The 16,697-nt window shown below is 38.8% G+C and overlaps 1 protein-coding gene across 4 annotated transcripts in view; it reads right to left on the reverse strand.

Moving 5' to 3' along the window:
* Positions 1-5,244: 5,244 nt before the first annotated feature.
* Positions 5,245-16,697, reverse strand: part of gbf1 (golgi brefeldin A resistant guanine nucleotide exchange factor 1) — a 132,262-nt gene continuing 120,809 nt past the window's right edge. For all 4 annotated transcript variants that reach the window (XM_040138528.1, XM_040138527.1, XM_040138526.1 and 1 more), the window contains 7 exons: positions 15,413-15,563; positions 14,245-14,375; positions 13,890-13,991; positions 11,673-11,786; positions 10,298-10,475; positions 9,917-10,099; positions 5,245-9,294 (listed from right to left, as the gene is read on the reverse strand). In XM_040138528.1, the coding sequence (XP_039994462.1) occupies positions 9,041-9,294; positions 9,917-10,099; positions 10,298-10,475; positions 11,673-11,786; positions 13,890-13,991; positions 14,245-14,375; positions 15,413-15,563 (1,113 nt within the window). In that variant the 3' untranslated portion in view covers positions 5,245-9,040. The remainder of the gene's footprint in view (positions 9,295-9,916; positions 10,100-10,297; positions 10,476-11,672; positions 11,787-13,889; positions 13,992-14,244; positions 14,376-15,412; positions 15,564-16,697) is intronic.

The raw sequence follows: 16,697 nt of genomic DNA on the forward strand, positions 1-16,697 counted from the left end.
TCTAAGGTCTAGCTTGGAGAAGATCTTAGCGCCTTGTAAACGTTCAAAAGCATAGCAAATTAAAGGGAGGAGGTAACTGTTTTTGTTGGTGATGTCGCTGAGGCCTCGGTAGGAATTTATCCTTTTTGTCTCTGTCTGGGGAGAGAGGTAACAGGAAGCAGGTCAATGGCGCAATCATACTCATGGTGATGAGGTAGGGAGGTGGCACTAGACTTGCTGAGGACCTCTCTGAGATCATGATAACAAGTTGGGACCTTATAGAGGTCAGGGAAATCAGAGTCTGGAGGCTTAGGGAGTGACAGGGAAACACGAGGATCAGGAGCCTCCTGCGACTGAGCTGAGGGACGGGGAGTATTGTGGGAACAAAGTGGAGACAAACATGTTATTGCAAAGCCGTCTCCTCAACCCCTTACCTCACCAGTGGTCAAGTTGACTTTGTGTCTTTTGAGCCAGTCAAGTCCCAGAATGAGTGAATGCAGGGGAGAGTTGAACAGGTGGAAGCTGAGTTGCTCCGTATGACCCTTGGCCATGCGGATCTTGACTGATTGAGTGAAGTGAGTGATTTTAAATAATGAACGGCCTTCCAATGCATTGGCCTCTAGAGGCTTGGGCAGTGGGAAATCTACTAGTTCCAGTTTCTTGGCCAAACTCCAGTCCATAAAACTTTTATCTGTGCAAGTGTCCACTAATACCTTGCTACAATTGAATGAGAAGGAGAAGTCAACATGAGTGAGAAGACAAGAAACGAAGCAGAGGAAGTGGTACAGCTCACCAGTTCCCTCCTCTCACTGGTGAGCCTGGTCTTTTACTGGACACCATGCCATGAAGTGTCCCCGCTGGGAGCAGTAAATGCACCGTACCTCTCGAGGGCAGTGTGACAAGGAGGCAAGCATTGAGGAGGAACACTGCTGTCAGAGGAGTGCCGCTTCTGGACAAGCGGAACACTGGCTTCTCTGGTCCTCTCCTTTTCTTGCTCCCTCAAATGATTATCAATTTTAATGGCGAGGGCGATGAATGAATCCAGATCTGGGGGACGATCTAAAGACATCAGGTGGTATTTTATGGGGTCAGAGAGAGTGTGATGGAAAATTTCGAGCTGGGAGGAAGTGCTCCAGCCACAGTTCTTGCTAGGGTGCGGAATTCAATGGCGTAGTTTGAGACCTGACGATTGCCCTGGTGCAGATCCATACTGATTCGTGCTGCCTCTGGACTACGGGTGGTGTGATCAAAACTCTTACACAGTATATTAATGAAGAGATCCAAGGAGTAGCAGAGGGGGGAAATTCCGGGACCACTCAACCGTCGCACAGACCTTGGCTCGATCACAGCTGAGTAATGATGTATGCAGCCTTAGCTCGTTCAGTGGGAAATTGAGCGGCAGTTGTCAGTGTCTCTGGAAAACCTTTCCAGTCTGGACAGATGATGAACAGAAGATGGCAGGGGAGCAGACAAAGGAGCTTCTGGTGGCTCAACAGCAGGAGCTGTCCTCCACCAGCAGCCCGGACCGGAAGCCCTTGTGACATTCATTAGGCTCCCTCACTCCGTGACAAACAGAGGTAAGCTGCTCCCCGTACCGTTTAACCTGTCTGCCTTGATACCGGATAGCAGCTTGCAGAGAGGCAGAATCAGCTGAGTTCATCATGGCCAGTCCGTACTGTGACACTGGTAACCACAATGCAAGAAGACTCAGATGCACGTAAATCAAAGTCTTAACTGGGAAAAAGGTAGGTACACAGGTAGGCAGAACAGGGTAGGCAAACAAATCCATAAAGGGCTGGGCAAAAGACAAGGTCAAAACTAGGCCAACAACAACAAAAAACAGGAACAGTAACACTAGGAGAAGGCTGGAATGCTTGTCACAAGGAACGAAGACGAACTGGCAGAGAGGAAAGGGAGCACAGAGACTAAATACATTAGGAGAGGAGAGACAATTGGACACAGGTGACACAAATCAATAGCGAAGCAGACAATCACAATGGCGGGAGACACACAAGGGCAGGAAGTGGGCCTCTGAAACTAGAGGAAGAGTTAGTGATGCCAAAATCAGACAGGAAACACTACAACAAACAACAATACTTCAAAAACATGACTTAGAGAGCAGAGTGGGACATGACAATACTTAGATGAAAATCCTTTGCAGTCATTGACTGATTAAGTGTCTGGAACCCATGGACATCACCAGAGTTTCACCTGACTTTCCTCCCTTGAGATGCCTTGAAAAAAAACATGCCTCACATACCCTAGCTTGGTTAAGGTACCCAACAGTAGTTTATAGTTGAGGTGAGTATGTGTAAAACACATACCTCGGCTATAGCCTACTGTTAGGTACTTTCAACCAGTACATCGTATTCTATAAGATCAACAGGTTTTGTAGTGTCGCTGTCCTGTCAGAAACACGTGCCAACGTATCCTGACCTAACAGAAACACCTGTTTTCAGTTTTACGACAGTTCAATTCCAGCTAATTCTCAGGGCTTATAATTTGTTTATTTTGTTTAAGAAGTAGGAGAATTTTCTGGGCAGTCAGGAGACTGGATGTAATCCTTGAAAGCAGATGTAACCAATCAGACGCCAGTTGAGGCAGGCACTTAGATCACCTCTTCTAAACCGAGGACATGAACAGAAATAAAAGTACTCCAATTTTCTATTTTCCATTTTTTATATCCAACATTCCATGAGAGAAAATTTAAAAGACAAGTCCATAACATTAATTATGCATTGATCTGACAAATGCAAAATACCAGTTTAGAAAATTCAAGTTAAAATTTCTAGTGTCCTACTTTTAATAATTTATACAGAAACACATACTGGTAAGCATTACACAGACCAGTTATTAATTAATTAATTAATTGATTAATTATTTTATTAATTAATCAAAATGATCCAATAACACGAGAGATAACAGTTTGAAAAACTTCTATTGTAACACTGGAAAAATACAGTTTGCAACAATGACGAACTTGACTTTTTGAACTTAGTGAATCTAAGCCGTCTGTGAGAATTATTCATCAACACAATATTGCACCTTTTAGGCCCCAGTTAGTTACATGTAAATTAAATAATCACCAACTGCAAATAATAACCATCACTGGATGGCAAAAACATTTAGACTAATTACTAGCCCATCAAAGGATGAAGACTTGTTCAGTTAACTGGAAAAAAACAGAAAAACACCGACACGCAGATGGTTTTTGAACCCAGTACACTCTATTGGACAAGCTATTTTGTATTGGAAAGTAAAACAAGTGTTTTACTTTCTTTTATGTATGTATGTGACACGGTTTATAAACTATGTAAAACATTTCCAATGAAATATACAGTGGCATGAAAAAGTCTGGGTACCCCTGGTCAAAATTTCTTTTACTGTGAAAAGTTAACTGAGTAGAGGATGAACTGATCTCCAAAAGCTATAAAGTTAAAGATGAAACATTCTTTTCAACATTTTAAGCAAGATTAGTGTATTATTTCGGTTTTGTACAAGTTTAGGGTGAAAAAAAGGAAAGGAGCACCACACAAACATTTGGGTATTCAAAGAGATTTTAGTCCGCAGATAACTTTTACCAAGGTCTCAGACCTCAATTAGCTTGTTAGGGCTATGGCTTGTTAACAATCAGAATTAGGAAAGGCCAAGTGATGCAAATTTCAAATCTCAAACCTTGTCCCAACAATCAGCAGCCATGGGCTCCTCTAAGCAGCTGCCTAGAACGCTGGAAATTAAAATAACTGATGCCCACAAAGCAGGAGAAGGTTAGAAGATAGCAGAGCATTTTCAGGTCATCATTTCCTCAGTTCGTAATGTAATTAAGAAATGGCAGTTAACAGAAATGGCGGAGATGAAGTTGAGGTCTGGAAGATAAAGAAAACCTTCAGAGAGAACTGCTGGTAGGATTGCTAGAAAGGCAAATCAAAACTCCTGTATGATTGCAAAAGACCTTCAGAAAGATTTAGCAGAATCTGGAGTGGTGGTGCACTGTTCTACTGTGCAGCAACACCTTGAAGGTAAAATAGAACTTTCTGGTCACAATGAGCAAAGGTATGTTTGGAGAAAAAAGGCTGCAGAGTTTCATGAAAAGAACAACTCTCTAACTATTAAGCACAAGGGTGGATCGATCATGCTTTGGGCTTGTGTTGCAACCATTGGCACGGAAAACATTTCATTGGTAGAGGGAAGAATGGATTCAAGTAAATACCAGCAAATTCTGGAAGAAAACACCACATCAATTGTGAAAAAAAAGCTGTAGATGAAAAGATGATGACTTCTACAACAACACAATGATCGTAAACACACCTCAAAATCCATAATGTACAACCTCAAGAGGAGGAGCTGAAGGTTTTGCCATGGCCCTCACAGTGCCCCGACCTTAACATCATAGAAAGTCCGTGGATAGACCTCAAAAGAGCAGTGCACACCGGAAGGACCAAGAATCTCACAGAACTAGAAGCCGAAAATCCCAAAGACTCTTTGCTGCTATAAAGCCTCTGACAGTGAAGGACTATGTATAAAATTGGCTGTAATTCCTAAACAGTTAATGTGATATTTTTGTTAAACCCATTGAATTAAAGCTGAAAGTCTACACTTCAATCACATCTTGATGGCTTTGTTTCAAATTCATTGTTGTGGTGTATAGAGGCAAAATAACAAAATTGTCTCACTGTCCAAATATTTATGGACCTCGCTGTAAATCCATTTGTCAACACAATCCTGTGAACTAATGAAAATTATATTTCACATTCACTGACAAAGATGATCTATTATCCACCAGTAGCTGTATACTTAGTGAGAAAGTTCATACATGAAACAATCTTCATGAGCTGAAACATGTCAACCATCGCAATGGGGTCAACATCTCCCCTTCTATTAGTACGGGAGTTCTCTCTGATCCTTACTAAAACAGTTTTTTAACAGAAAACTCTCAACTGGAACTTTTACCCTACCATTAAGACTCCTAGTTAAAAAAAAAACAAAAAAAAAAACACAAACACCAGAATGAGCACTCTCTTTACATTGTATTTATTACATAGTAAAAAGTACATTACCTTTCATTTATACACACACACACACACACACACATATATATATATGTATATATATATATATATATATATATATATACATATATATATATATATACATACATACATATATATACATACATACATACATATATATACATACATACATATATATACATAAATATATTTATCTTTATATATATATATATATACATATGTATATATACACACACACACACCATATTCATGTAATTTCCTGTTGAATCAAGAATTAGCTGATATCTAAGAGTCCCATACAACAAAGAAAACCCACAGCTTACAAAATGTCTGACGTTGGTGGCTCTATAAGGCTGTAGTTTTATCTGGCTGACATATACACACTGAATCTACGTCAACTGTACTGCATTGAAAAAGTCCCTCTCTTCTTTCCCAATTCAATAAATAACATTAACATTAAACATCACTGAGAGAATCCCAGGGCCACTTTGAATGGATGTTAAGCTTTCCTTCCACATGTACAACACACTCAAAGACACACATTTGGCATTAAAATGGTCATTTAGCTTCAATCAGTTTGTCACGGTACATGTCACTGTACACAAGACATAGACAGCATGCAAGAATGTCAACAGATATCTGTGTAGGAAAACTGCAGCAGACTGAAAGCTAATTGTGAAATTTAACCATAACTGAATACTCACTGTGGAAATGCTAACACCTCTGAAATATAGGTAATTCAGAGTGCAAAAATTTGTTGGTTTTTTAAAGTTTTTTTTTGTATTCAAGTTGCAAATTCTGATTTAATGATTGAAGTCAGGTAAAAAAAATCAGATCTCTCACACCTATAGTCCGGTTCATTTGGTCTGGACTAAGGAATAAAAATACACTTGCATTTTAGTTCTGCTGCGGTTCATGTTCACACTGACTTTTTGCAAACCAATTGAGAGAAGTAAACATGAAGTCATATGGACTGATAGCTAACTCTTTTATTGGACAGTTTTAGTAATGTCATCCTGCATGAAGTCAAGTTCTGGTGACTGACAACAGGTCGTGCTGACCTTTACTGCATCTTTTGTGTTTATTTACCTTTGTCTTGTTAAAAAGGGCCATAGACCTCAACTACATATCATGTCAAATGTTGCTGAACAGGTTCAAGTGAGTAAAGAACGAGGCTTGTACCGCAACATTACAAGGAAATAGTTACTTTGTGCCAGGGGTGCACGGAAAAATGGGTTTATATTATACAATTCGGAATCGATTTACAAATGGCAAAAATCAATTTTTGTAATCATGTTGACAGAATGAAAAAGGCTGAACTCAACCACAAGGGTACAGTGCAGCACCCAGACAGCATTTATATGCTAGAGTGATCTTGTAGATAGTTCATCATCAAAAAAGGTAAGCATTTGGGGGCATTGTGGATTTATTGATTAAATAATTAGCCTTGCAAGACAAAGGCGAAATATTTTGTAAATACTTCATATCCGATCACCTAACTCCAACAACAAACAAGACCGGATGACCAACACACATTGCACCACTTGTCAAAACTTCAATAAGCTGCGGTGGGGTGAAGAAAATAACTAGTTTGTTTCAAAAGCCCTGCACACGTAAAGCGTCGAATAACAATGGCTTTCTCCGGTACTAGCGTTACAGCAGACAGGCTGTTGTCCGCATTTAGAGACATAACATTAATAACCATGCAGTGGATCACCCCACTTTTTTGACTCCCCAGATAAGTATTTTTGTGCTCTGCTACATATACTTTTTAATAGCCCCACTACGGATGAATAAAGTTATTGAATTGAAATCAAGCTTCTGAAAATTACACCACTTCAAATGACCTGCTTAAAAATTCAAACCAGAGTAAGATGCTACAAATTCAGTGGTAATTCAATTTCAACATGAAGTATTCAGTAATGATTAAATTTAGCAATAAGTTCTTAAGTAACTGCTATTATTTGCTTCCATAGATTTTGTTGTGATATGATCAGTAACCCAGCCTTGTTGCATAAAACTCTCCTAGGGCTTTTTATGCAAGTCCACACATGATCTTTTGTATGCAGCAAGCTACATAAACATGACGAAATTACATTAATTCTGAACGCTTGTAAAATATTTGTTGATTTATCCTAAACCATAAAGGTTACCATGTCAATCTCTAACTCTGTTCCTGTACAGTGGAGCAAGCTCACAGCAGACTCAAGTATGTACATTTTGGAATGTTATAGATGTGACATCTCCAGTACATCCGAGAAAGGCTTGCAAGTACACACAATCCGTCTTTGTTAAATGGAGAAGGAATTCATAAGGTGTCCAAAATCAAAGCTTGTTTTTTGCCATTGGGGACAAAAAAGCTCATGCAGAATTGAAATGAAATGGGTAGAAATAAACAGTACAGTCCAGTGTCTCTGTCTTTGGACGTTACAGGAGAACAGAAAAGAATTTGGCCTCTCTGAAACAAAGACTGACTGATAAATAAATAAAGTAGTTCTTCTGTACAGTTTTCAATCGCATGCTTATCAGTGGTCTGACAACAGCGGGTGAAATATGAGTTATGACCTCTGGAACATCCCACTGAAGTCAAAGCTCTGGAAATCCTATCTAATCAACTACATGAAGCGCCTAAAATCCAAATAACTTACCTGTATGGATCTTTACTATCCCTATCTGAAATCTGTATATTAAGATGAAGCACGGGCATACAAGCAAAGCCATGTCAGTCTGGTCTCATCCAGTTAAATCTATTGAGGGTTTCCTCTGAAAGAAAAGAAATGATGATGCCCTTTAGGTGAGAAGTGTATCTTACACTCGACGCTCCTTCTACAGAAAACTTCATAATGATTTCCACCAAGTCCATGAGAAAACGTGGGAGTGACGGTGTTGAATCTAGACTAAACCTCTGACCTGATATTCCACAAAAACAACAGATTATACCAATTCCATTAATCTGATGTGGATGATAATAGGAATACTTCCACCTCACATATGAAAATGTTTATATCAAGTTCATTCAGGAGTTATGTTTTGGAGAAAGTGTGGAAATCAGGGCCATAGCCAGAACTTCAGAGATACTGAGGTCATGAGACTCAGTCCCCCACAGCTGGTGATATTTTACATCTTTCTTACTACGAACACAACACATCCCATGTGCAGAGCAAAACCCACCATGAAAGTATCCTACTAACATGTATCGTGTGTGCATTTAAATCCTGATATATCACATTCCTATTAAAAACACATCTGTGAGTCACACTATTGCACTGGGTGACATGTTCCTTCATTACCATGAACACACACAGAAAAATATAGAATAACACCAGCCTTATCCCCTAAAGTCTTTCTTACACTCCCAAGAATAAAACTGTGGTGGGGAAATACTTAATCTTTTTATTTTTGTGTTATTGTATTGGTCTAAAATATATATAATGCAATGAGTTTAAAAATACCGGCATCGGAAACATTGCTCACCATGTGCAGTACAACATAAACCCTCCCCAGTTTGCCAAATCACCCAAATTCTCTCCAAAAAATAGTGAAGACAAGAGCTTAATGTTCTCAATGGTAGATAGAACCCTGCTTCTAGTTTAAATATTTAGCGAATGCACTTTACCTCAGTCAGACTTTGACTTGTAATATTTTTCCTTGAATGACTTTTATCCTCAATTTTCTGTTCCCGAATATCTGAACATGATAGGACATTGTCTCCATTTAGTAATTCATCAACAGGAATTACAAAATACCAAACACAAAAATGGCACAAAGAATGCATGGTGCACCAGCAACTGGTGTGTTTTTTAACAGTGTCAGATGTTTAACCCTAATCTTACCCCTAACTCTAACCTGGGCTTACACTCTGTAAGCCACAAACGTGGTATAACTGAGGTATCACATCTATTTCGTCCTCTCATATATATTTCATCATTTCAGAAACCTGGTGACAAGCAGCTCTTGAAGTTGTAGTTGAAGTCTGTTGGGTCCAGTTGTTAAATAGGGTGTAATGGGGGCATGGGTTAGCATGAGTTCTCTTATTTGACCTCGTCGGAGGGGCTTGTAGGTCTGGGACCGGTAAGCAGCGGTACAGGGGAAGTGGCCTCAATGAGGGCGGGGTTCAGGATGATTGGCAGGGACATCGGCGGGACTCCAACCTGCAGGGGAGAGGCGAGGGGCTGCAGGATGAGGGGGGACTGGCTCAATGGTGAGGGAGCCTGGGCAGAGGATGTTGTTAACGGCACCGGCATGGGGGGAATCGAGGGTGGGACTGAAGATGATCGGTCTGATCCTAGAAAACAGAACAGTAATTTTAATACAGTTAAGTAACTATTCCACCAGTTAATTTAATAATGGGACACAATTGTAAAGTGGGGTCTCACTTATCTTTAAGATCTGGGCTCATATTTAGTCCTAAGTGGCCTTGCTGGAGCATATTTAGGTACAATTTTCTCAGAAGTTTAGTAAATACGGACTAAAACTATAACTATATGGTTTTCAAAAAAAATGTATTTATTAGCAGCTATTCTGACGACCGATTAATCATTTCAGTAATTTTATGGTTTCAACTTTACAAATGTGAGGCTTTCCTGCATTTCCTTGGACTTACATTGTAGTAAACTGAATATCTATGGGTTTGGAGTTTGATTGCACTTAAAATTCTTATCATATTTGGTTTCACAAGATAGTTTTAGTGTCTTGTGGTCTAAATGCTTTTCACCCTGCCAAAAATCACATTTCTGAGGGAAAACACTGAATATGAGATGATGACTACCGGCACACTATCAGCTATATGCAGCATGAGTCCAAAAAACATTGTGTAATTGTCATGTACTTGCAAAAAACCCATACTGATCACATAATGTGTGATAATATTTGACTGTGCTGAGACAAGAAACCTTCATTGTTTTTACCGGTGGCACTGGTTGTTTGAGGCTCCTGGGGTGATGCTGGCCTGCTGGGGGTTTGTGTTTCTGCAGGGGATACTGGGACTGGAGAGGGTGGCTGGGCAGGTGGCAGAGGCACCTGAGGTGAGGGAGGGCGACCTGCTGGGGGTGGCGGCTGCACAGTCTCTGCTGGAGGACTGGGTACTGGATCTAAAAATGAAGATGATATATAAGAAACACCTGCATCAAGCTCCCGGTAATACAACAAACTAATATGCACATGTTGTCATTTAATTACATCAAGCCATTCACCTTCGAAGAGCAACTTCATCTTGTCTGGAATTTACAGTGGTGTGAAAGCAGACAGACTAATCTATATCCCTACATCCCAGCGTGGCTGCTCTGTACCTGGTATGACAGTCTGTTTGAAGAGCTCCTCCCTCAGATGAGGCAGGAAGCAGACGATTCGTTCCCACGTAATTTCCCAAAGGTCTGAGTATCCTGTCTTGGAGTCAGCGCTGTGAAAGATCCCTGCTGTGTCCATTACCAGCAGCATATTCTTCAGAGACTCAGGGATGGCCTCCAACTACACATACAAACACAGAGGCAGCACATCAGCAAGGTCAGAGTCAATATTTCCACACCAGGCTCACTTTATACACACACACACATACATGTATACATATATATATATATATATATATACATATATATATATATATATATATATATATATATATATATATATATATATATATATATATATATATACATACATATACATATGCATAAATACACACATATATATACATACATACACATACATACATACATACACATACATATACATACATACACATACATACATACATACACACATATACACACACACACATACATACACACATATACACACACACACACACATACATACACACACACACACACACACACACACACACACACACACACACACACACACATATATATATATATATACACACACACACACACACACACACACACATATATATATATATATATCTACACATATACATTAATTTTTGTTCCAAGTTTGGTGATTTTTACATTTTTAGATAACTTGCATGCATACATGCGATATTATTTGTTGAGAAAATTCTCCTAATTCCAAGGCTGACAAAACCATTTAAGCCACTGGACTGACTAAAAAGGGTTTCTCTATGCCTAAACTGACAATCTCTGAAATACTGACAACAGTTTTTGTTCATTCACAAATGCTTGATCAGAAATGATGAGAGACAAATGACTGCTTTTCCACCAAAAAGTCAATTAACACACAGAAGTTGATGAATTTATCTGCACTGAAGACGGACGATATAATGACATCACATGAGTTTCTAGGACTGATACAAACAGTTTTGGACAGAAGTTGTCAATAGCTCACAAATGACAAACATACATTTGTAACACAGAAGAATATGGGCATTCCCAAAGGCAACTGCTGCAATATTCACATATACTGTGCACATTTTTCTGTCATACCCAAAGCAAATAAACAAATGACAGGACATGTATGATTATTTACAGTAACCAATCTGTCAAATCGTTCCAGACCAGCCCTGATCTTGATCCTGCGGATAGCCTCTGGACAGCCTTTTAATTGTATCATATCCAAAGTGGCGAACAACGACTAACTGATATCCACACAACAAGGTTTCAGCCTGATATGTCAGTTAGCTGTAAATCGCATAACAGTATTGTATGTTAGTATTAACAATATCTAGTGAATCTCTATCCTCACCAGTAAGTCACTGGATCCTGCATGCATGTACTTGTCCATGAAATCCAGAATGGTGAGCCAGAGAGCAGCAAAGGTAGGCAGGGACAGCAAGGGAGACAGGTGTTGGAGGAAAACCTGAACATGTAGAAAATAATCACACATCAGCCACAGCTGCTGCCAGAAGAATGAGCTTAGTTAATGTAAGAAAACAGTTAGTTTTTGGATGTTCAATGGCTACATATCCAACATCCTCATTGATTAAAGCAAGGGGTGTTAAAGAAAATCACCTCTTTATTGGTCTAGTTTTAAACTTTTTGCCATTATTCTTATTAGCTAGGATAACATTTAGTTTACCACCTTAATGGCTAAGATATGAAGATGGAGGGACTTCATTTGATACAGTATTATAATAGAGGTATATCGCAGTACAAAGAACTGGAAGACATTTAGACATCAATGTAAAAACCATTATCCAAACTGCCTATTGTAAATGTTTATTTGATTTTAAAGAGCTACTTTCTGTTCACTGACCTACAGCACCTATCATAGTTCTGCAGTGCAATGTAAGATGATAAAAGACATTTCAGGTGTGTTCCCCTTCATTTTCACTTGTAAACCCATGGTTTATAACTAGTGAAGTCCCATGGGCAAAAATAAAGAAATTATTATGGTGTCTCTGCACATGTTGTATCTGTACACATTGTAAACAGCTGGGTAGGGTTGATGGATAACTCTACTTATTCAAATTAACTTCCTCTTGGACTCAGCTTTTTTTTCAAATTAAGTGGGAAGGTAAAAATCATCACAAAAAGAAAACACAAAAATTTGTGCTACTTCTCGTAGCACTGCGGTGGGAAATATTTGTGTATTTAGAAAAGCAAATGTTAACATTTTCATGTGTCCATGAACAAATCCCAGATTTATCAATCTGGACAACCCATCAAAATTATTTACTCCTATGATAAGCACTTTATTAGGAACACCACACTAATACAAGGTAGTTCCTCCCTTTGTTCTCAAACAGCCTCATTTCTTCGTGGCCTGGATTCCACAAAATGTTGGAAACTTTCCTCTGAGACTCTGGTCCATGTTGACATGACTGCATCACATTATTTCTGCAGATTTGTCACATTCATGCTGCCAATCTCTTGTTCTACCACATCCCAAAGGTGTTCTTCTGGATCCAGATCTGGTGACTGGGGAGGTCACTGAGGTTCACTGAATTTAATGTCATGTTCATCAAACCAGTTTGAGACGACTTTTGCTGTGTGACACTGAGCATTATCCTGCTGGAAGTAGCCATTAAAAGATGGTAAACTGTAGCCATAAAGGGAAGCACATGGTCAGCAACAATCCTCAGATAGGCTGTGGCATTCAAACCATGATTGATTGGTATTAAGATGCCCAAAGTCTCCAAGAAAACATTCCTCACACCAGTACACCACCACCACCACCACCAGCCTGGACTGTTGACACAAAGGCTGGTTGGGTCCATAGATTCATGCTGTTGATGTCAAATTCGGACTCTACCATCTGCTGCCTCAGCAGAAATCCAGATTCATCAGACCAGGCTACGTTTTTCCAGTCTCCAACTCTCCAGTTTTGTTGAGCCTGTGCCCACTGCAGCCTCAGATTTCTGTTCTTGGCTGACAGGAGGGAAACCAAACATGGTCATCTGCTCTTGCAGCCCATCCACCTCAAGGTTGGACGTGTTGTTCATTCTGATAGGCTTTTCTGCTCACCACAGTTGTAAAGAGTGGTTATCTGACTTAATGTAGCCTTTTTGTCAGCCCCAACCAGTCTGGCCAGTCTCCTATGACCTCTCTCATCAACAAGGTGTTTCTGTCCACAGAACTGCTGCTCACTGGATGTTTTTTTCTTTTTGGCTCCAGTCTGAGTAAAACTCTAGAGACTGTTGTGTGTGAAAATCCCTGGAGATCAGCAGTTTCAGAAATACTCAAACCAGCCCGTATGGCACCAACAATTCTGCCACAGTCGAATTCACTGACATCACATTTTTCTGATGGTTGATGTGAACATTAACTGAAGCTCCTGACCTGTATCTGCAGGATTTTATGCATTGCACTGCTGCCACATGATTGGCTGTTTGGATAATTGCATGAATAAAAAGGTGGAAAGGTGTTCCTAATAAAGTGCTCTGTGATATGACGTGTATATATATATATATGATGTATCTGTTTGTTGTTGTTAGTGAGTGCTTTGTGTGTTGGTTTAAACCTTTGACAGGAGTGTGCAGCCTCTCATTCTGGTCTCCTCCATACCGCCCACATCTGCTGGGCTTATGTTGTCAAGCAGCTTAGTCAACAGAGGAAAAAGCACCTGCACAAACAAACACAACATCAGCAAGCTCCTAAAATCTGTGAAAAATGACTGGCTTTAAGTTTAGCACAGGTATAAACAAAGTTCTGAAACTACTAATGTACAAAGTCAGAAATTAAAGATAATTAAATGATTTAGTTTATAATATCCAACCTAATTGGCATATTTTATCAATCCTAGTCTGTATAATATAAGAGGAGATAAGGGATTTGATAGTAATTGCAGACATATAGCTTCTCTTCTCCTTTCTTACCTTATTGAAGCAGGACTCCCACTCAGTTGCATCTAGTGTTTGCAGATCGTGGACAAGCAGCGCCCTCTGGAGGTAGGTGAGGGCCTGCATACGAACCTGTCGCCTGGCATCACAGCACAACCAAGCAATACCTGGAGTGGGTAACAACATAATACACATCAGCCGTAGTGGAGACTCAAACTTTATTCAATCAGTCAAATAAATGTTTCGTTCTCTTTCATTAATTTCTCTTGGTGTCTTCAAAATCAATGATGTAGATATTAAAGCTAAAATATTATTGTACACATGTAGGTTTATATTTGAGTGTTACAGGCAAGATCATGAAGAAAATGAAAATGTTGTTTTACATTATATTTATGTTAAGAAACTAATAATTACTAATGATCTTTTTTTGTTAAGCTCACAAATATCAGTATCTAATTATAGCCTTTGAACATCTGAAATTTTGACCTCTATATTTAATATCTCCATTAGGCCATAATAAGTTTTTTATCAGTTGTGTCCAAAATGTCACGTATGAGTAAAGAGAGATTTGTAAGATTTGCCCTTTGATTAAAGTAGCCTCTTGCTAAAATAGCAATAAGTCTAATTTGCAAGAACAGTAAGATATCCGGAGCCGGTTTTGAGCTAATGCGACTTCAGAATTTTAATTTTCCAATTTTTTGACCTCTGTAGCAGTCCCAGGCAAATTTGGGTCATTGTTTTTAAACATTTACACACATGTGTAATTGCATGTGTGTGATTTAAACAATTACTAAAACACAGTTTAAAGATGTATCTTGTATATACTGCACGTATTTTAAAAAATACATTTCAGCAAAATTTCAAACAGGCACCACAATGTCAATTCCTTTTGTAAAAATTAGACATGTATTCAAGCAGGGTCTTATTTTCATATTAGTGGTTATCATTTTTATCCTATCCTGTAAATGCACTTGAACTGTGCAGCTAAAAAGACCCTGTATTATTCTGCTATTATTAATTATGAATTATAACTCATAAGGATTTTTTTATTTTATTCATGGACTCCAGAAATATACCACAATAAGATAAGTTTCAAAAGTTACCATATCTCAACAAAAATGAATATCATAACCTTCATTAAAGTACCTTTAGAACTGTTGTTGGGACTGCATTAGATCTCCTGTATATTGAGATAAGGGCCTACCTTGCAGCAGCGGGCACCAGCAGCTGGTCCATAGAGTCTGGGAGTCGGCCTCGATTTTCCTGCCTGCAGCCTGCAGATGACGCTGCTCCTCCGCCCAGGAGCTGTAGATGCTGGCAGCCCGGGTGTGCAGGGTGTGCATCAGGTCTAACAGCTGCGCAGTCACAAAAACCAACACCAATGTTAACAATAACAGAATCTACGGCTTTATATCTACAGTAAAAGACTAAAAGTCAAATGTAGGAAGATGATGATCAACACCCACTGTTTAAATTCTTATGATAATCAATACTATTATATTTAGTTTCATTAGTATTATTATTCACTCTATTATTATAATTATTAGTTTTAGTACTAGTCTCATTATTGTTATACGTCCTTATGTTATACCTGTACTGTGTACCGCAGTATAGCCGCCCACCATGAGCCGGGTACTGTTCAACGTTTCTACCTGTTAAAAGGGAGTGTTTCCTTGCTGCTGTCAGCAAGTGCTTGCTCATGGGGGAATGTTGGGTCTCTGTAAATATAACTATAAAGAGTCCAGTCTAGACCTGCTGTACATGAAACTGGATGAACACTGGATGTGTATGGTAATATATTTGGACTTTGAGGTGTAAGCGTTTACTACTAGCAACAACCATTGAGCCAATTACTGAAGTTATTTGTATAGTATTGTCTTTAAACTATTTGATACAATCTGGTAACAGGGCATTGTATTATATATTATAGACATTAAATATGTAGCTGACAACCTGCAGGCAAACAATACTGTATTTTTATACTTCTTATGGTGCCAATTACAAGTCTCTTGCTAGAAAACAGCCCTCTTTAAAAAAGCTGATCTAGTCGTAAAAACAAGACTTTAAATCCATGTTAGTTAACCACAAAGAATAGCTTTTTACAAGATTCATTAAAATTTTAAAGAGTATGATGAAAGGACTATACTACAGACTATATACATAGAGTACAACTAATGTAATTAGTGAACTCTTTCTAAACCAGATAATATACTGTACAGTATAAAAGTGAAGCTTTGATTGTGTGTCTGTTCGTGTAGAAAGGGAAAAAAAAGATTCACAGTACTGCAACACAAATTGAAAGATAACACTGGTGGAATATTCTTTTTTTGCTGATGCCAGCAAAGAAATGTCAATAGTAGCATATAGATCTCATGCAAGTTTATTTTTTCATTGAATCCAAAGCCACATTAAATCTCATTTCAACTCTTTCACCAAAAGGCCAAATGTAATAATAAAGAGCAGACTATTTTTCAAGTGAGCATCAAAAT

Source organism: Xiphias gladius, chromosome 11, assembly GCF_016859285.1.
Source record: "Xiphias gladius isolate SHS-SW01 ecotype Sanya breed wild chromosome 11, ASM1685928v1, whole genome shotgun sequence".
Taxonomy (NCBI): domain Eukaryota; kingdom Metazoa; phylum Chordata; class Actinopteri; order Istiophoriformes; family Xiphiidae; genus Xiphias; species Xiphias gladius.